This window comes from Pelobates fuscus, chromosome 8, assembly GCF_036172605.1.
Source record: "Pelobates fuscus isolate aPelFus1 chromosome 8, aPelFus1.pri, whole genome shotgun sequence".
In the NCBI taxonomy this organism is placed as follows: Eukaryota; Metazoa; Chordata; class Amphibia; order Anura; family Pelobatidae; genus Pelobates; species Pelobates fuscus.
This window is the reverse complement of record NC_086324.1, coordinates 164,346,917-164,368,451: the sequence shown is the minus strand read 5'-3', so window position 1 is coordinate 164,368,451 and position 21,535 is coordinate 164,346,917. Positions and strand designations below refer to the sequence as shown.

Here is a 21,535-nt window from a genome sequence, read left to right as displayed (position 1 = left end):
ATAGCTACACGCCATGCAGCGGTAACAGCTAGCTTTACACAATACTGAGTGATATATAGCTACACACCATGCAGCGGTAACAGCTAGCTTTACACAATACTGAGTGATATATAGCTACACGCCGTGCAGCGGTAACAGCTAGCTTTACACAATACTGAGTGATATATAGCTACACGCCATGCAGCGGTAACAGCTAGCTTTATACAATACTGAGTGATATATAGCTACACACCATGCAGCGGTAACAGCTAGCTTTACACAATACTGAGTGATATATAGCTACACGCCGTGCAGCGGTAACAGCTAGCTTTACACAATACTGAGTGATATATAGCTACACGCCATGCAGCGGTAACAGCTAGCTTTACACAATACTGTGTGATATATAGCTACACACCATGCAGCGGTAACAGCTAGCTTTACACAATAGTGAGTGATATATAACTACACGCCATGCAGCGGTAACAGCTAGCTTTACACAATGCTGAGTGATATATAGCTACACACCATGCAGCGGTAATAGCCAACTTTACACAATGCTGAGTGATATATAGCTACACACCATGCAGCGGTAATAGCCAACTTTACACAATGCTGAGTGATATATAGCTACACGCCATGCAGCGGTAACAGCTAGCTTTACACAATGCTGAGTGATATATAGCTACACACCATGCAGCGGTAATAGCCAACTTTACACAATGCTGAGTGATATATAGCTACACGCCATGCAGCGGTAACAGCTAGCTTTACACAATACTGAGTGATATATAGCTACACGCCATGCAGCGGTAACAGCTAGCTTTACACAATACTGAGTGATATATAGCTACACGCCGTGCAGCGGTAACAGCTAGCTTTACACAATGCTGAGTGATATATAGCTACACGCCATGCAGCGGTAACAGCTAGCTTTACACAATACTGAGTGATATATAGCTACACACCATGCAGCGGTAACAGCTAGCTTTACACAATACTGAGTGATATATAGCTACACGCCATGCAGCGGTAACAGCTAGCTTTACACAATACTGAGTGATATATAGCTACACACCATGCAGGGGTAACAGCTAGCTTTACACAATACTGAGTGATATATAGCTACACACCATGCAGCGGTAACAGCTAGCTTTACACAATGCTGAGTGATATATAGCTACACGCCATGCAGCGGTAACAGCTAGCTTTACACAATACTGAGTGATATATAGCTACACGCCATGCAGCGGTAACAGCTAGCTTTACACAATACTGTGTGATATATAGCTACACACCATGCAGCGGTAACAGCTAGCTTTACACAATAGTGAGTGATATATAACTACACGCCATGCAGCGGTAACAGCTAGCTTTACACAATGCTGAGTGATATATAGCTACACACCATGCAGCGGTAATAGCCAACTTTACACAATGCTGAGTGATATATAGCTACACACCATGCAGCGGTAATAGCCAACTTTACACAATGCTGAGTGATATATAGCTACACGCCATGCAGCGGTAACAGCTAGCTTTACACAATGCTGAGTGATATATAGCTACACACCATGCAGCGGTAATAGCCAACTTTACACAATGCTGAGTGATATATAGCTACACGCCATGCAGCGGTAACAGCCAGCTTTACACAATACTGAGTGATATATAGCTACACACCATGCAGCGGTAACAGCTAGCTTTACACAATACTGAGTGATATATAGCTACACGCCATGCAGCGGTAACAGCTAGCTTTACACAATACTGAGTGATATATAGCTACACGCCGTGCAGCGGTAACAGCTAGCTTTACACAATGCTGAGTGATATATAGCTACACGCCATGCAGCGGTAACAGCTAGCTTTACACAATACTGAGTGATATATAGCTACACACCATGCAGCGGTAACAGCTAGCTTTACACAATACTGAGTGATATATAGCTACACGCCATGCAGCGGTAACAGCTAGCTTTACACAATACTGAGTGATATATAGCTACACACCATGCAGGGGTAACAGCTAGCTTTACACAATACTGAGTGATATATAGCTACACACCATGCAGCGGTAACAGCTAGCTTTACACAATGCTGAGTGATATATAGCTACACGCCATGCAGCGGTAACAGCTAGCTTTACACAATACTGAGTGATATATAGCTACACACCATGCAGCGGTAACATCTAGCTTTACACAATGCTGGGATGGCATATATCACTATACTCCAGTTCTTGCCACCGATGGGCATTGGCTTTTTCTATATTATCATTTATATCAATGGATTTTCTACTCTTTTCTGTGTAGAATCCCATCCAAGAATCCCTCATTGAATTCAGCGACAGCAACATGAATCGGGTCGCCGCAGAGGTTTTCATGGGTAAAACTCTCTCATACATAGTTTGGATATAGAGCAATATGAATTCAGTGTATTAAATGTACACATGGGAGGAAGGATGATAAACCTGTCACTGAACTGGAAATGGTGTTAACATAATAATGGCTTAATTGTATTAAATATATAAAAAATGTGGCTGATTCTGATCTCCGTCTCTTGCAGCTGTGATGAGGTTTATGGGAGACGCTCCCATGAAAGGTCAGTCTGAGCTGGACGCCGTCTGCACTGCCTTAAAGGTAAAGTGTCCGTTTCACGCTCTGCCATTATAATGCTGAGGGCCTATCTGCCATACCTAGGAAGGAAATCTCATTTTCTGGAGCAATAAAAAGGGGTTCTAACTAACTCACCAGCTCTAGTTCTTCTTCAAAGCAAGTGGAGAGCCATAATTTTGGGGTAACATTGTACATTGTCTGGACGGAACTCCCTCCACAAATAGGGGTCAAATACGATGTCTCCTACACTAAATACCAACAATCAGGGGTCAATCATGTTGTCTCATTCACTAGCTCAAATCCCAGCAACCAGGGGTCAAACATGGGGTCTCATACACTAACTCAAATCCCAGCAATCAGGGGTCAAACATGGCATCTCCTACACTAACTCAAATCCCAGCAATCAGGGGTCAAACATGGCATCTCCTACACTAACTCAAATCCCAGCAATCAGGGGTCAAACATGGCATCTCCTACACTAACTCAAATCCCAGCAATCAGGGGTCAAACATGGCATCTCCTACACTAACTCAAATCCCAGCAATCAGGGGTCAAACATGGGGTCTCATACACTAACTCAAATCCCAGCAATCAGGGGTCAAACATGGCATCTCCTACACTAACTCAAATCCCAGCAATCAGGGGTCAAACATGGCGTCTTGTACACTAACTCAAATCCCAGCAATCAGGGGTCAAACATGGCATCTCCTACACTAACTCAAATCCCAGCAACCAGGGGTCAAACATGGGGTCTCATACACTAACTCAAATCCCAGCAATCAGGGGTCAAACATGGCATCTCCTACACTAACTCAAATCCCAGCAATCAGGGGTCAAACATGGCATCTCCTACACTAACTCAAATCCCAGCAATCAGGGGTCAAACATGGCATCTCCTACACTAACTCAAATCCCAGCAATCAGGGGTCAAACATGGCATCTCCTACACTAACTCAAATCCCAGCAATCAGGGGTCAAACATGGCATCTCCTACACTAACTCAAATCCCAGCAATCAGGGGTCAAACATGGGGTCTCATACACTAACTCAAATCCCAGCAATCAGGGGTCAAACATGGCGTCTTGTACACTAACTCAAATCCCAGCAATCAGGGGTCAAACATGGCATCTCCTACACTAACTCAAATCCCAGCAATCAGGGGTCAAACATGGGGTCTCATACACTAACTCAAATCCCAGCAATCAGGGGTCAAACATGGCATCTCCTACACTAACTCAAATCCCAGCAATCAGGGGTCAAACATGGCATCTCCTACACTAACTCAAATCCCAGCAATCAGGGGTCAAACATGGGGTCTCATACACTAACTCAAATCCCAGCAATCAGGGGTCAAACATGGCGTCTTGTACACTAACTCAAATCCCAGCAATCAGGGGTCAAACATGGCATCTCCTACACTAACTCAAATCCCAGCAATCAGGGGTCAAACATGGGGTCTCATACACTAACTCAAATCCCAGCAATCAGGGGTCAAACATGGCGTCTTGTACACTAACTCAAATCCCAGCAATCAGGGGTCAAACATGGCATCTCCTACACTAACTCAAATCCCAGCAATCAGGGGTCAAACATGGGGTCTCCTACACTAACTCAAATCCCAGCAATCAGGGGTCAAACATGGGGTCTCATACACTAACTCAAATCCCAGCAATCAGGGGTCAAACATGGCATCTCCTACACTAACTCAAATCCCAGCAATCAGGGGTCAAACATGGCATCTCCTACACTAACTCAAATCCCAGCAATCAGGGGTCAAACATGGGGTCTCATACACTAACTCAAATCCCAGCAATCAGGGGTCAAACATGGCGTCTTGTACACTAACTCAAATCCCAGCAACCAGGGGTCAAACATGGCATCTCCTACACTAACTCAAATCCCAGCAATCAGGGGTCAAACATGGCATCTCCTACACTAGCTCAAATCCCAGCAACCAGGGGTCAAACATGGGGTCTCATACACTAACTCAAATCCCAGCAATCAGGGGTCAAACATGGCGTCTTGTACACTAACTCAAATCCCAGCAACCAGGGGTCAAACATGGCATCTCCTACACTAACTCAAATCCCAGCAATCAGGGGTCAAACATGGCATCTCCTACACTAACTCAAATCCCAGCAATCAGGGGTCAAACACGGCATCTCCTACACTAACTCAAATCCCAGCAATCAGGGGTCAAACATGGCGTCTTGTACACTAACTCAAATCCCAGCAATCAGGGGCCAAACATGGTGACAGACTGTTCTATATGTGAGATAGGATATGCCCTTTCCAAATCATCCCTGGGCTCCTGACACACCTACCTACTTATACCACCCCATACCCCTTTAGGAGTACCTTCCCAACATGCGTGTGCCCAGGAAGGCTGGATCCTGCAGAGACCCAGCCCATCCACCACACCAAATTGGGGAAGCCCTTCCCGGCCAGTTCGGGGGCGTGAGGAAATCGTGGCACTGCCACTGAAGCAGGGAAGTAGGCTCGCTACCAATTTGCGATGTCAAATTGGTCAGACCAAATCTCTAAGGAGATTGACATCTCTGTAAGGAGAGCGGGAGTTGTGGAGTGGGAGATCGAGGTAAGCCGTGGGGAGTGTGGGGACCTAACATCAGCCGTCAAGCGAAACTCATGCAACAGCTCGAAGTTCAGAGGTGAAATACAGAAAAAATTGACAAATATGAGCATTTCACTCCAATAGTTTCGCTATTTGGATGGGTCTACTTTGGCTGCACACTACATTTACGTTGGTTGGTTTTATGGAATTTATAATGACTTATCTGAGAGTACGTTTTCAGGCTATAGGTTTTAAGCACTGTGTTTTTATGTGGTTTAGGTATAGTTGCGAAAAGGGAAACCCAGTAAATCTTAACGATACAGCATGCAATTGTTATATGTCCACTTTGTAAATGTAAATATTGAGCTAGAAAAATGTGGTACTTATTGATTAAAATAAGGACAGACGTGTTCACCTGATTACATAATACCTTTCCTCCATTACTCTCCCCAACTTGTTCTGGCTGCTGTGTCCCCTCTTTTCATGTTGGAGAATGAAATATAACAATAAGTGCAAGTAACCCAAGTGGCTATTTAAATCCTTGACACGTGGACGCAGGGGACAAGCTGACAGTTTGTCACATGTCATTGCAGCTGTGTGGGGAGCACGAGGTCCTGAAAGATGAAGGGTATTGCCAGATCATCAAACAGGTCACAGATAACGCCAGTACTAAAACGTGAGTACCAAGACTGCCGCATGCGCGAGGAGGTTCCTCCGCGGTTAAACAACTGTCTATATGTTTGTACTACAAAGGATGTGTAGTGAATGGAAGCCATTTTCTATATCAAAAATAAATAGGCACGTGTATTCTCACGTTTGTGAATAACCCTGTTAGTATGCAGTTTGCTTTGTAGTATCACAGGAAATGTATTGTGCACATATATTATTATATAACGCCATGCTAACCAATGACATGCTTTACTGTTCCAAAATATATTTTCCCAGTATGGAACATTCTGTTTATTTAGTACTATCAGCTCCACGCAGTTGTGAATTCTTTAAAGGGACACTCCACTCCACTGGCCAAAATAAATAAAAAATTGCTGCTTAGTAGATATAACCCCAATGAAAACATGCATGCATTTAACGTTTTGGAGCAAAAGCTGCAGATCTCTAATCTACAGCCTTTACAAGCCCTCCCCTTTTAACCCCGCCCAGACTTTGTGGTGCTGTCCAATCACAGTCTTCCCAATGCAGCTCAATTAGAAGTCTTTGGATGGCAGGTGCTCTGGGCAATTGCTGCCTCCTGAGTTTAGATCCACTGAGCTAACCAAACCAGGAAGTAACAGGACTAGTTGTTTGACAGCTAGGGGGGATGGAACAAGTTGAATTTATAAACATGCCAATTTCTATTCTATTGTAAAATGATAAAAGAGGACACACTTTGCATACATAAAGCAATTGAGCAAGCTAAAGAGCTTGAGGTCTGGAGTATCCCTTTAAGTGAGGGATACGATCCATCTCTTTAGCCTCCTGGCTTGTTTTAATCTGCTGAATATGGCCAATGCTGTGACCACTTACCTGCTTTATCTTTTATTCAGAGACTCGTGTCAGAGAGGGTGGAGACTCCTATACATACTGACAGCTTATTACAAATGTTCGGAGGTCCTCAAGCCTTACTTGTTCAAGTTCCTCCAAGATACCTGCCGGAGTCCAGGTTTACATTTCCAAGGTAACTACGAATCAGTGCAAGGCCGATGGCACTGTGCTATAGGGTATTAACTATTGTTGTGTCACATTGTCCAGGGATTGCAAAGGCTTGTGAGCAGAACCTGCGCAAGACACTGCAATATGGAGGCCGCACAGTATATCCTAGCACTATGGAGCTGAAAGCCATGGTGGTAAGTTATTGAGACTATGGACATTGAGTTTACCAGTGGTAAGTTGATTCATTCCTTAAACGTGCCTACAGTTTCAATAGTAAAAATAGGCCCAGAATCGCATCACTGTGATTGGATGACATCAAAGAAGTGGATACAGTGTAGCTGTCGGCCCATCAGATGCTGAAAACATTGTTAAGAACATCTACATATATACACAATGTTTAGGCTCCCTAATCTTAATGGATTTTACATTTTTTTTTTTTTTTTTATTGTTGTTTAATTTGTTACTCTCATGTTTATCGTTGGACTTATTCCAAGTGATCTAATCAGATGTTTCTTTTGCTCACAGGCCGGAAGGAGCTCTAAGAGACAGCTCTTCCTTTTGCCGGGAGGAATTGAGAGGCATTTGAAGATAAAGACTTGTTCAGTTAGTAGAAACTTATCTTTCTCCTCTTTAACCCCTTAAGGACCAAACTTCTGGAATAAAAGGGAATCATGACATGTCACACATGTCATGTGTCCTTAAGGGGTTAAAGGAATACTGTGATCACGTTTTCTTATTTATTTATTTTTTATATAAATTGCTTACGTAACCAAAATAGAAGTCATATAAGCAGTTCTGTAAAAGACAGCTGCCTCGCTATTTTACACAGACTTTCCTTCCTCCCATTGGAATCTGCCTGGAAGTAGCATATTCCTACCTCTGGCAATTCCTGTTTAACTCCTGATTCTCGTGTTGGCATCCAGCCAGTCACTAGCCTGCCTTTGTCCTTTGACTCTTCGGTAAGGACATCACTGTGTATGTATGGTGGTGTGACATATTGGCATGCTGTTATCAATGTCGTATTCACTTTGTGTGTATTTATGCATTGTAACACGCCACAAAAATCACTGTACAAGCATGCAAACATATTCACGGGATAAAAAAACATTGAGGAGATAGGCATCATGGGATATCTCTGGTGATGGACCGGAGAAATCCAAAATTAATCAGGAAAAAGCAGGAATGTCTGACGCTATACCTTATTGGACAGTGAAACATATGAAGGCTGGTCTCATTTACATTCCAATTTTGTAATAAATGCCATTTAGCTAAATAAAATTGACCTCTGTACCCTCTAACTGCTTTACTATATTCAGAATAACCTTTTTTTATATATATCTATATAACATTTTTTCATTTATTTATTTTCTATTTTGTTCAGTATTGTAATGTGAGATTTAGGGTTTCTCTGCATTTGAAGTGCTAGTTATGTGTCTGTGTTAGTGCGGACATCATACTTCTTGTAGTAGTACAGCAATAACAAGCTGTTTTGGGACAGGTGGCGTTTGATGTTGTAGAGGAAATCTGCATGGAAATGGGAGTGCACAAGGATGAAGCATTTAGTGAATACGCTATTTTTGCTGTAACCAACAGAGGTAAGTCAGAGGATTTCCCATTGCTAAGGTAGGGAAACATGCACAGGTGTCACTTCCCCTTGGCTCACATAATTGGCTGGGATATCTCACCCACTTCCTGGCTAAAGGAGAAGGAGGATTGGGAAATGCCATAAAAAAGAAAAATCTGGAGGTAGCTGAACGGACGGCCAGGATTTCATGGGATAAAACTGAACTGTCTTCATTGTCCCATGTACATATTGAATGATGCTGTTTGCCATCTTCTGGCTTGTCCTTGACGTGATCAGCATAAAATGTTTTCTCTCATGTGGGGAAGTGGGGCAGGATTAAAGCCATGCTTAGTTGTTTAAATGGACACTCTAAGCCAGGGGTAGGCAACCTTTTAGCAGCACTGTGCCGATACAGGATTGTGATGTCCTGTAGCGTGCCGGTCCTATTTTTTTTTTTTTTTTTTTTAATCCAGGGGTGTATGCTGCCGTATTCTGCTTCTGTTATTTTTACTGTAATTGCTTTGTATCGTTGCATTTGTGCGTATAAGCAGGGCCGTCTTTAATAGTGACTGGACCCTGGGCAAAGCATTTGCTTGGGGCCCCCTGGACCCTGTCCCCCCTCCTCAGGCATGCAATCACGTCCTCCATCTCAACACAGTGGTGTACCAAAAGTAGAGAGGTGCAAGAATTTTTGGGGGTCTCCCTGTTGCACGGGTGATTAAAAGGTAGATCCCCATCTGTCGTGCAACTCCAGAAATGCATTGACAGCTGGGGCTCTACCATTTACCCATGTTTGCAGGTCTGTATTTAGCACTAAGCAGTTTTTGTGTGTTTGAATGTAAACAGGTTTTTTATGGAATATGTTTGTATGTGGTGTTGGCGTGATTGCAAGCATGTATTTGTGTAGTGTTGGTTTTTGAATGAATTTTGAATTTACATATAATTTTGGTGTGTAACACAGACATGTGTTTGTACGTAGTGTTGAAATTTGAATGCAGGGGTGTATTTGTGTGTAGTGTTAGTGTGTGAATGCTGAGATGTATGCACATATACACACACACACACACAGATCTATACACACTGAAATGCGCACACACACACACAGATACACACACAGACATACTGACACACTCACAGACATGCTGACATACAAACATACTGACACACACACACACACAGATATACTGACACACACAGACATACTGACACATACTGACACACAGACATGCTGACACACACACAGATATACTGACACACAAAGACACACACACACACACACAGACATACTAACACACACACACTGACAGACATACTGACACAGACATACACTTTAAAACCCACCCTCCAGTATCCTACCTTTCCTGCTGGTGGCTGAAGGTGTTGGGAGTTGGAGTCTAGAGCTCTCAGCCAGCCCCCCTCCAATCAGCCTACTCTTCTTTCCCGCGCGCTCCTCTCTTTGTGGGAGGAAATAGTGCATTTCTGTGTATATCTAGCAGTGTGGGTGGCTTCCAGTGGGGACTAGGCCGGCCACGGGAATGTTAAGGATAGGAGCTGCAACAGCAACTGTGAGCTGCTCTACTACAGTGTGGATTCCTATTCAGAAGTGCTGGGAGGAAGTGATCTGAGATTACTTCCTCTACATGCTGCAATGCATAAATTGAGGATTGTCCTTCACTACCTTTTCGGATTAGCAGATATCTGAAATTTTACTGGGACTCCTGATAGGCCAGAGCCTGTTTGGCTCTAGCAGCCTTGAGTGCCGTGCAAAGACACCTCGAGTGCCGTGCATGGCACTAGTGCCGTAGGTTGCCTACCCCTGCTCTAAGCACTAAAGGCACAACTGATTATAATGTTTCCAGAGCCTACAGGTTCCTCTGTTGCGACTCAGCTAATACAAAAGTTATCCTCCAAATTAGCCACTCAACTTTGTCTCTATGTTAACATTGCTTTAGCTGTAGTGATAAGCTGCAGTGGTTATGGTACTTAAAGAGCCCCTTTAAAGTGCACGTATCACATGTAAGATATCACCTGTACACTAGGATTGACAAGGCATAGACTCATTTTTTTACTTTACGATTTCAGCCAACAGTGTCAAGGTATGATGACAGTTGTGCTTTCTGTGACGGCATATAATGCTATGCTTGGATTTGTAGGAGAGCATTGATGCAGATGGAGCATGTGGCAATGAACCGGAGTTTATCATTTAAACTGTATAAACGCTGGTAATTTCACTAACACAGTCCGATTTATTCACAAACCGCTGACTGTGGAGAACTGACAAGAGAAGTTAAAATTTTACGTCAAAATATCCAAGTTCGAAAAAGGAAATTCTCCAAATGGCTCTTTCTCCAACTTGACTGATTTGGGCTAAAATGTGCAATTCTCTTGTCAGTTCTCCAAAACTTCCAGATTAAAGGGTAACTTTGAATGTATAGATTTAATGTAACAGAAAGCGACGTGGTGATGCATGTTGTCTCTGGATACAAGCTTGTGTGCGCAGTAATTCAGTTCCAGTGTCCTCACTCCCTGCAGGCCAGAATGTGCGGCCGCTGAATCGGAAGGAATATATCCTCGATGTGTCTGCTGAGATGGAGCAGACTGATAGCAACTACATGTTCTGGTTTAGACGGGTTATCTGGACACAGTCTCTGAAGTTTGAAAATGAACTCTACGTGACAATGCATTACAACCAGGTACCTGAGTGTCGGTTCCCTGTAAGCACTACATCTGCATGAAAAGGTCTGTCTCAAATTATCTTCTGTGCACCCAGCTTGGATTAAGGATGACCAACCTGTGACTGATAGACTTGCCATTGGGCTAGGTGTCTCCTCAGCACTGGTTGGAGTTGTAATTCACAGCAAGGAAACTATAACCGTCTTGCTGTCATATCACACCCATTACCCTCAGCCAACTGTTGCACACAGTCCGTGAGGTGTTGATACCCAATTATTGATTAAGTACCAATATTTTGGGCCAATTTACTCTTTCCTATACTTTATAAATGATGCTCTGTCTCAAAATCCCAATTTGATCATTTTGTCTTCTGCTAATCTCCCATGCCAGGTGCTTCCTGATTATCTAAAAGGATTATTTAATGTCCTGTCCCACATGAAACCAACGGAGCAACAGTTTCAGCAGATTTCAAGGCTAGCAGCTCTCCAACACCGAGCCAAAGACAGCGTTTACCTGCCTACTGTGTATGTAACAGCCGCAAAGCCATACAGAGACAGGACCATACAGTCTTCTGAAAAGGACAAGACACATATGATGGTGTAAATTACTGAGTCTGAATATCAGGCATTTTCTGTGCCACAGACTCTGCCAGTATCCTGGGCAAATGCACCGAAAGCCTTGGTCGCAGTGTTCGTCCCCAATCTGTTAGAAGCCATGGAGACCTGTGATTAATTTAGCAGACTGTAAATGCACAGTAAATATAATAGAAATCACAAAGTGGTTATAATATTTGGCCATAACACAATTACTGTGTCTTTACTGCAAGGGTATTTTGCTTAAATTCATCTTCATTGAAAAGTTACAGATATAACGAAGTACAGCCTACTACTGTGTAGATCTTTGTAAAAGGAAGGCAAACGTTGTAGCATTGCTTCATAGCTCCAGATGTCTGGCAATGAGTTTACCAGGAGTAAGATGGCATCGTAAAGTTCCAATTAGTCGATCTTGCTCTTGTGGAAGGAAAATATTGGATTTGTTATCTTGCTGCAGCCATACTATGCATACATGATAAGCGTGCGCATACTAAAATTCTGTTATAATGATGTCTTTCTTTCTACAGCCGAGAAGTTCAGGATTACATCCCAGGCCAATTCTGCAAAGTAGTGAAGCCCCAATCTTGGCTAAATATGGTGATGCAGCACATGCAACAGATCCAGCCACTCAGCCCCCACCAGGGACGGGCTCAGTTTTTAGGTATAGAAATTTAGGGACATTCATATTTTGGCCATGTTTGGCTACCAGCACTACCCTGCATGTTCTAGGTGGACAGAGCTGATTGGTAAAACGTCTTTCCATCCAGGTCTTGTGAGCGCCTTCCCCATGTTTGGATCATCTTTCTTCTATGTTCAAAGCTGTAGCAACAACCTGGTTATATCCCCTTGTATCTTGGCCGTCAACCAGAATGGGCTGAACTTCCTCAACAAAGAAACTCACGTACGTCTTGGTAGATGGGGATGTTGTGTATGGCAGTAGATTTGGAAAATTTTTTAACTACCCCTATAAAAATAATGATTTCTTTTAAATGATTTTTGTTTGGGTGCAGGAGCTGGTGGTGACATTCCCTCTAAAGGAGATCCAGAGTACGAGAACCCAACGTCCCGCATCCGGTTTTAGTTACCCTTATGTAGACATAACACAGGGAGACATGATGTCCCATAGAGTAACACAGCTACAGCTGGAGCAGGTATGGGAAATCTGCAAATGTCTCTGTTTTATTCACTATAATCCAAACTATAGTGAAAGAAATACCACATTACTAATGTGCCATTGATTGAAAGGAAACCACTGCAATGCTATCCTTTTTGGCTAAAAGAAAATCATGCCACAACAAATAGAGATGTGCAATTCGTTTTTTCAGAAATTCGGACATTCAGATGCTTCCGAATTTTGGAATACCGAACCGAAGTGCTGAAGTGCTTTGTATTTCTAAAAAGTGGCAGAACAGGAGAGGGTTGGGGTAGGGTAACCCTAACCCTACCCCTAACCCTAACCTTGCTCCTAACCCACCCCTACCTCTAACCCTACTCCTAAACTAACCCTACCCCTAACCCTACCCTTAACCCTACCCTAACCCTACCCCTAACCCTACCTCTAACCCTACCCCTATCCTTAACCCTAACCCTACCCTACCCTTACCCGAAGTCCTGACGTTCCGAAGTCCCGAACCAAATATTTTTACCATGCACATCCCTAATAACAAAGCAATTTATGCATGAAAATCATAAAATGTACATAAACATGTAAAGATGGCCGCTACTATCACATGTTATAAATAAGTAATGTATATTGTGATTGCTAAATGCTTTAAAAGTGACATTGCTAAATTCCCTTTTCACCGGAATAATTTGCCCCATATTCTGCACTTCTGGCATTGATATTAGGGATTATAATAGGAAAAGGAGGCTCTAACTTCATTCTATCTGCAAAATCTTTCTTTCTTCTCTATTTTCTGACTTCTTGCCTATCGCTGTGGATGTTTTGCCAGGCCAGATAATACGGGGTATGTTATCTATCTTCTTTCATATTCCTGCTTAACATTATGTTACCAATCCATATAATCTCTACAAGGTGTATATGTTTTCTGTTTCACCTAACACTTTCGTTACTCTATCCAGATACATTAGTTAGAAAAGAACAAATTAAATCATTAATTAACTGCATACAGCTTAGCTAATGGGTTCAAACATCCAGGGAAACTGGGAAATAAAAAATGTACCAACTGCCCTAACTTGATCTTCTAAGCTGACATCACAGTGTCAAAAAAGTCAGAATAGTAATATTGTTAATATACTGCTTTGGCCCTCTGCCTAGTCCTTAGAAACCTCTTGCTGATGTCCAAACTAGTCCGTGCTTTGACTGATGGGGATCAGTGGCCATAGAGTGAGCAGGGAGAGAAGACCTTTCTATCACCTGCGTAGGGCTCTCAGCAACTTCACTACACCAAAACCACATCAAACCTCTCACCTTTACAACACCATGTGCACGGAGAAAGGAACTTGGTGATGGGGTTCTTAAAGGACAACTGTCACATCAAAACATTTTTAACAGAATAATCATTTCATTAAGTTTTGAAAGGAAATAGATTTTTTTTTTCAAATTAAGTATACGTAAAAAATAATGAGAAAAGCCCTACCTTCAGTATATGACAGGATCCTTCAGCCATATACAAGCACCTTGGTTCAGACAATGTTTGAAAACTGAGACAGCTAGTCTATATGGTCTTCCCGGCTTCACTCCCTGCACAGAAGCTTGAAAGACCATAGAGACTAACTGTCAGTTTTCAAGCACTGTCTGGCCCAAGGTGCTTGCATATGGCTGAATGCTTCTATCATAAACTAAAGGTGGGGATGAGTTCTTCTCTGGGTTTGTTTTTACATATACTTCAATTGAAACAAAAATCGATTTCCTTTCAAAACGTGAAACTCTTCTTTTTGGTATATGTGTATTATATGTAACTTTTGGGTGATTGCTGCTGGGTTACTGGTACACAAAATTGCAGTTGTATATGCACTGGGTTTTAAAAATATATATTTTTTAATTATTTTATTTTTATTTTAAGTACTGTCCACTTTTTGGTTGTAATTATCATAACATTGTCGTTTATGATCACCTAAAGTTATAATGTGTAACCCCTAAATTGAATAGCTGAAGAATTACACTGCAGAGTACAGGGCATATACGCCTCACATAAATCACATCAAATGTCTTCTCCTTTGTGTATAGGGTCTGGAGCTCTGCAGAGTGGTCGCTGTTCACATGGAGAATCTCCTAGTGAAGTGTGATAAACGCCTCACTCTCCCGCCCAGCGAGATTACATTACTCTGAGTTCTCCTCTGTCCCAGCCACCAAGTCCTGTCAACCTCAATGTGTGCATATTCCAGCACATGAATACAGCAAACTGCTCCAAGCACTTCACTGTCACCAGCCGGGACCTCTTAACCCATGCTTCAATGAAATCCACCATGAATAATAAGCAATTCTCTATCAGGTCTGGGCGTAATAAACCTGCTGACTAATTGTGTTTGGTAATTAGCAGATAACAGACTCTCTGCATGCTTGATGACATCACTCAGTTATAGGCTAAGCTGGAACTCCGTCACACTTGGGTCAATCATGACCAGATCCATCACTCTCTAGAGCTTAGGTGGGCACCTGTACCCTTTACTTGCTATTTGACTACAACTCCCATCAAGCATATATAGCGTGCTACTGGGCAATGGTAAAGGACTTGGAAATTACCAACCAGCAAGCACATCAGCCACCTCTTCCTACAGTGGACATCAATGCAAAGTAGGAGACATCATCGCTGACAGAACACAGGGGAGATTTATAATGGAAAACAAAATGGAGCAATTACCATGGAAACCCTAGAATGTTTTTGTTATAACTGTTTTCTCCCTCTGGGAACTTTTCCCAACCTTTATGAAATCAGTACTATCATAAATAACCATCAATGACTAACTAAGAGTCTCCCCGCCAGGTCTAGCACCTATAAAGCATTCTAGATCATGGGTTTAGATTAATGGGATTAAAAGGGAATAACCCCTCCGTGTTTCCAATCACCATATCGTGTAAGAAGGTCATTTGCACTATGAGACAAGAATACAAAATAGGATATTTCACTGTAGTTTGCATTGAACTTGGCAGCGTGACGTTTCGGCTTGAATTCTGATGGAATCTTGGCAGAACTGCATGGTTCCACTGGACCAAGCAGTAACTCAGTGAGTGCAGGTGAAAACCTGAATTCCCATTGAGGTCATCAAATAACGTGTGCATAGAAACTCAGCAAACCGGTAATAGTGAGAAGATAGATAGATATGCTAATTGTCTTTTTGATGAATGTTGTCAAACTATTGGCCAATGTATATTATAAGGCCCCATCTTGCCCAGTTACATTGTTATTTCAACAGATTTCTAGGTATCTTTCTTAATTTAATAGTTAAACAACACTAATCTAACACTAAAACCTCCCTAGTATATCTGTGTCCTCTACCTGTTTCAGGGGAGCCTTATTATTGCACTTTATAGGCCGTTTTAAACAAACACACACGTAAAAACCATTAAGTGGCGTTTTACGTGACTGAATAGATCATAAAATGGGAGGATTTCACCGCCACAAACAAGTGGGAGGACAGACGCTATAGATTCTAGAGAAAACCAACGCCGATATGTTTTTTTTTAATCACTGCTATTTTGTGAACAATAGAAAGTTAATCTTAATTTTCTAACCAAGTTAACTGATTTCTGTACCTACAAATTTGTGTTTATTTTGTAGATTTTTTTTTTTTCCCGGTTATATCACTAGTTTTTATAGTTTTGACAATCTGAATATTTTACAGGTTTATTAAAACACGTTTTTTAAAATATTTTATTTAATTATTTGCTGTTTACATTTTCTGATTAATAAAAATGTTTTAGCATCTACTGCATGCTTATTGTAAATGACTTTTTTCTTGTGCAAATGTATTGGGATTGGCGCCATTATCAATTTCCTACCAGCATCATTGGGAAGTAACATTATGCCAGCGCACTGTAGGCAGTCTTTGGTCTATTCGTTTATATTGTGTGATAAGTGGTTTCATCCTCTTGCAAAGAACTGGTCAAAGCTTAGAGAATCTCTGTAGCTTGCCCTTCGTTTAGACTCTGTTTAAGTCTCAATGTTTTTGCTCACTAGTGCCATTACAAAGAGAACCTATACCATTTGCATATTAGACTGAACACACCAGTAAGGGCAGTCCAGAACCAAAATGCCGGCAAGTTCTCTCTGCACAAGAGATCCAGCAACCCTGGACAATTGTTTCAGCCTTCGTTGGACCTCATCAGCGAGATGTAGCTGATACCCTCTAGGCACAGTGAGCAAGGGGTCCAAGTATGGATTACCCTTTTAGCTTAGGGAGAGCCCAAGTTAATGTGTTGCCAATAAAACGGAGAATATGACAATTTTGAGAACAGGCAAAAGTTAGAGAAAAGATAAACCCTTCAGTTAGCCCTTCAGTTAGTCAATGCTAAGATCTCAAATAGGTTTTTAGAATGTTTTTGTAATTTTGCAAAAGTCAGGAACATGTTCTAGTCATGTATGATGAAGATGATTAAACATCCAAAAGATTGACTATGGATGCAGTATGTTAGAATTAGAAGTAGGTAGGCACACTCAATCAAAATGTAATGAGAAAATAACAGCACAAACTATTTAAAGTCCGGGTGCTCACTTAGAAAAGGTCCTATTCTCAGAGGACCAAATGAGAATACAACAAATATCCAATCAAGGAGCACAACCAATAATGTAAAAAAAATTATTATTGGATAGGTACAAAAAAGATGAATATCTCACAATGCATATCAGAACAAATCAAAGCACGACTCACATACTGATAATGTCCAGAGAATTATCAGACATTCTATAAAAATATCCAAGCAGGGTATATAGTGAATGAATACTTTAATACCAATTTGATTTTTAATTCTTAGAGATATCAAATTTTAACAATCCATCACAGAAAAATTACAATATAGAAAAACAAATGCATACCAGAATAAGTGAGAAGAGGGAAGACCCGTCAATCAGCAAGCCCCCAGTATGTGCAGTATGTACCAGCATTAATTGTTGCATTACATGGAAAACACTGGTTACATGTAAAATGTATTAAATGGTCAATATAAGTCATGCTGTGAGAAGATTGAGGGTTTATACATACCCCTTGCTGCTTTATATGCTGGTTTCGTAGGGGCCGGTAAAAAACAAAAAGGATTTTTTTGGATAAAAGAAGAATCTGTCAGAGTGTGTTGGGATGCAGATTGTATCTGGTTAATCGAACTGGCAGGCGAGAGAAAAGAAACATACCAGAGTTCAATGGAGGACACAGAGGAAACACAAGCAAGAAAATCTGATGTTTAACCTAGAATCTTTTGGCCTTACTGCTGGGATGTAAGCTCAGAGACCAAAAGTGACACATACATTCAGATTTCTACCCTAACCTTAAAGCAGTTAATTTTGTCATGTGATTGTCATTGGACTAACAATTTGTCTGGAAAACCATTATTGGTGACTATGTCTACAAAGGGCCCTTCAATTCCTTAGTAGTGAAAAGAGAAGGGGTCAGCTCATTAAATGTGAAATTCAAGAGGGAACTGGCCAAGTAGCTGAATTGGAGAAGTCTTCAAAAATGTGCAATTTCTTTGTCAATTCACAGCCAAACTGTAGATTAGTGAAACTTTCCAGCATGGATAAAGGTGATCGTGCAAATTTGCACAACTCTCTTGGGTTGCGGACAGACATTTACGGTAGATCCTTCAGTGGGATTTCTTTCAAACATCTTTAATCTATTAACTATGAATGACAATGTGGTTTTGATTAAGTCTGATGGTAAATCCTTATCACTTCTGCTAAATTTATAATTACAAATAAACTTAATATTGAATGGATGAGACAAAGGTATTCTAAAAAAAAAAAACTAAACCTTATTACAAATGCACACATCCCCAAGCAGGACACTTCCCCCCAATGACAGCGACACTCTGCCTTCGTTGGCTGTTTATCAGCACCAGGACACGACATCTACATTCCTACAAATGTCACCATTTTTAAATGGTTAATTCTTGCTATGATATTGTTAGTGTGACTGTCTGAGTGTATAACAGAGCTCCACAGCAATAATACTCCCAGTAATGTGTCTGAGTTTATAACAGAGCTCCACAGTAATAATACTCCCAGTAATGTGTCTAAGTGTATCACAGAGCTCCACAGCAATAATTCTCCCAGTAATGTGTCTGAGTGTATAACAGAGCCCCACAGCAATAATACTCCCAGTAATGTGTCTGAGTGTATAACAGAGCTCCACAGCAATAATACTCCCAGTAATGTGTCTGAGTATATAACAGAGCTCCACAGCAATAATACTCCCAGTAATGTGTCTGAGTGTATAACAGAGCTCCACAGCAATAATACTCCCAGTAATGTGTCTGAGTGTATAACAGAGCTCCACAGCAATAATACTCCCAGTAATGTGTCTGAGTATATAACAGAGCTCCACAGCAATAATTCTCCCAGTAATGTGTCTGAGTGTGTTACAGAGCTCCACAGCAATATTACTCCCAGTAATGTGTCTGAGTATATAACAGAGCTCCACAGCAATAATACTCCCAGTAATGTGTCTGAGTGTATAACAGAGCTCCACAGCAATAATACTCCCAGTAATGTGTCTGAGTGTGTTACAGAGCTCCACAGCAATATTACTCCCAGTAATGTGTCTGAGTGTATAATAGAGCTCCACAGTAATAATACTCCCAGTAATGTGTCTGAGTGTATATCACCATGTAGGTGCGGGCCCGCTGCGGTCCGTCGTTGTTGCCGTGTTGGTTGGTGGCGGTATTCCCCAATCCCGGAGCGCTTTTAGGCCAGCTTCAGGGGTATGGATGGCAGTTATTTTACCTTCATGGGGGATGAGCAGCTTTACCGGAAATCCCCATCGGTATGGCTTCTTATGTTGCCGCTAATTGTTCTGTAATAGCCGCGAAGGTCTTCCTTTTCTTCAGTGTTGCGGCTGAGATGTCAGCATAAATTGTTGTTTTCTGGTGCGGTTCCGGGAGGGATTGGCGTTGTCTGTTTGCTCTCATAATGTCCTCTTTAACGTGGAAATAATGTAAGCGCACTAGCACATCCCTAGGCGCATCCGTGGTTAAAAATCTCGGCTTTGGAACTCGGTGGTATCTGTCCAGCAGGAGTAAGTCCTGAGGTAGATCAGGCGCCAGGGCTTTAAACAGGCTCTGTAGGTGTGCATGTAGGTCTGCCGTGCTCACCGACTCTGCTATGCCCCGGATCCTGAGGTTATTGCGCCGTGATCTGTCCTCCATGTCCGCGATTTTATTTTCCAGGGTTTCCAGGTTGTCTTGCATCCCCTCCATGTCTGCCCGCAGCTCCTTGTATGCTTCAGTCTGGTCCGCCATTTGCTCCTCCAGCGTCGAGGTTCTTGTGCCCAACTCCTGTATGTCTGCCCTGATTTCTTTTAAGGCAGTTTGGAAAGTGTGTTGGATTTTAACATGCATGCTGTCCAGCATACTTTGCAGAATCCCTTGGGTCACTGGCGCTTCAGACTGCATAGGTCTCTGCAGCTCGCTGGCATCTTCCTCGGCGCCATCTTGCACCACTTCCAGCGCGGCTGTGGATTTGTTTTGGGTGTTTCGGGCGCTGAAGAAGTTATTTTTTTCATTTTTTTCCGCTTACCGCCTGCCATTCTGCTGTGCCATCGTGCAGGTGAGTGGGTTTGCGTTTTTTCGCTGTCGGGTGATCGTTCCGCTAATTGATTAGGCCGAGGGACCACGGAGCTACTCTAACATGCGGCTGCTCCGGTCGTGCTCCAGGCCACGCCCCCGACATGCACAAATTTTTAATATAGAGAACAGAAGAATAACAGCAATTACATCCCTCTATGCCACATTTAGGAAGAGACATTCTACAAGAGGGTTAAGCATAGAGTGGAGCAACAAATTAACATTAGACTAGCCAAGCTTTAGGTATTTGTTTTACAACAGGCTATGAAACTGGCAGTGTCAGCATATTGATAAAGTAGGTTTGACAAGTTAGTGATTCAAAGCTAGGTTACGGTATCGCTGGGTGCAGATATAGTGAAGCTATGCATGGTATGGCTCAAAAAGGAAAGTACAAGACTCAGATGCAGAGTATAACTATTAGGCATGTGCTTCAGTATAAGGTATAAAGAGTTCACTCTGGTTTGGAGGGCTCAGTGCGTGGTCGTCTGCTCGCTTAGAATCACAGTTCCAGCGGTGGTCCCAAGCCCTGCCATGCCGCGATGTCATCAGCCAATTCCCTCTGTGGGGTAGTCGCGTGTGCCTTCCAGCAGGTCACGGTAAGCCGTTGTGCATCTTTCACCCGTGCGGGCTTCTGCATACCGCGGCATCTGGGCTGATAGCTGTTCGGTTTGTTGTTTAGCCCCGTGTTGGCTGAAGGGAGCGTCCAGGCGCCGCAGGCTGTGTTGGTGATGCTTGGTGCATAGGGTCTGCGTTCGCTTGTGCCAGCCGCCACCCTCCGCCATCTTGGGTGTACCTTGCTGCCTCATGGTGATCAGAGGTAGTGTTGGTGGGCTGCCTTTGGCACCCAGCGAGGACCGGGCTAACCCCCGCCGGTCCGGGGGGGGGGGGGGGGCAGAGGTGAGTATGGTGAGGTTTCCATCTGCGAGGTTACCAACCAGGAGAGCGGCCGCCTCTCCCTGGCTCGGTCGCAGCTAGGCCTCAGGCTGGAATCGTGGGGACCCAGTGAGTTGCGGGTACAAGATTGGTATTAAAATGTTTTCTTGGGTCTCCCCCACTCTGTAGTCACCCTCCCAGCGGTGTGCGTGCGATGATTTGGGGTATATTCCCTGTTTTAGTGGCTGGCTTGCAGGAGCTATCGTGCAGCACGTCCACTCT

At 42.6% G+C, this 21,535-nt stretch overlaps 1 protein-coding gene across 1 annotated transcript in view; it reads left to right on the top strand.

The window, feature by feature from the left end:
• MYO15A (myosin XVA) overlaps nucleotides 1–16,397 on the top strand; it is a 127,560-nt gene extending 111,163 nt beyond the window's left edge. The window contains exons 52-64 of the mRNA XM_063430655.1: nucleotides 2,295–2,367; nucleotides 2,548–2,621; nucleotides 5,763–5,845; nucleotides 6,711–6,841; nucleotides 6,916–7,010; nucleotides 7,342–7,419; nucleotides 8,315–8,411; nucleotides 10,913–11,073; nucleotides 11,444–11,577; nucleotides 12,174–12,307; nucleotides 12,414–12,547; nucleotides 12,657–12,797; nucleotides 14,837–16,397. Coding sequence (XP_063286725.1) covers nucleotides 2,295–2,367; nucleotides 2,548–2,621; nucleotides 5,763–5,845; nucleotides 6,711–6,841; nucleotides 6,916–7,010; nucleotides 7,342–7,419; nucleotides 8,315–8,411; nucleotides 10,913–11,073; nucleotides 11,444–11,577; nucleotides 12,174–12,307; nucleotides 12,414–12,547; nucleotides 12,657–12,797; nucleotides 14,837–14,938 — 1,437 coding nt within the window. The 3' untranslated portion in view covers nucleotides 14,939–16,397. The remainder of the gene's footprint in view (nucleotides 1–2,294; nucleotides 2,368–2,547; nucleotides 2,622–5,762; nucleotides 5,846–6,710; nucleotides 6,842–6,915; nucleotides 7,011–7,341; nucleotides 7,420–8,314; nucleotides 8,412–10,912; nucleotides 11,074–11,443; nucleotides 11,578–12,173; nucleotides 12,308–12,413; nucleotides 12,548–12,656; nucleotides 12,798–14,836) is intronic.
• Nucleotides 16,398–21,535: the final 5,138 nt, after the last annotated feature.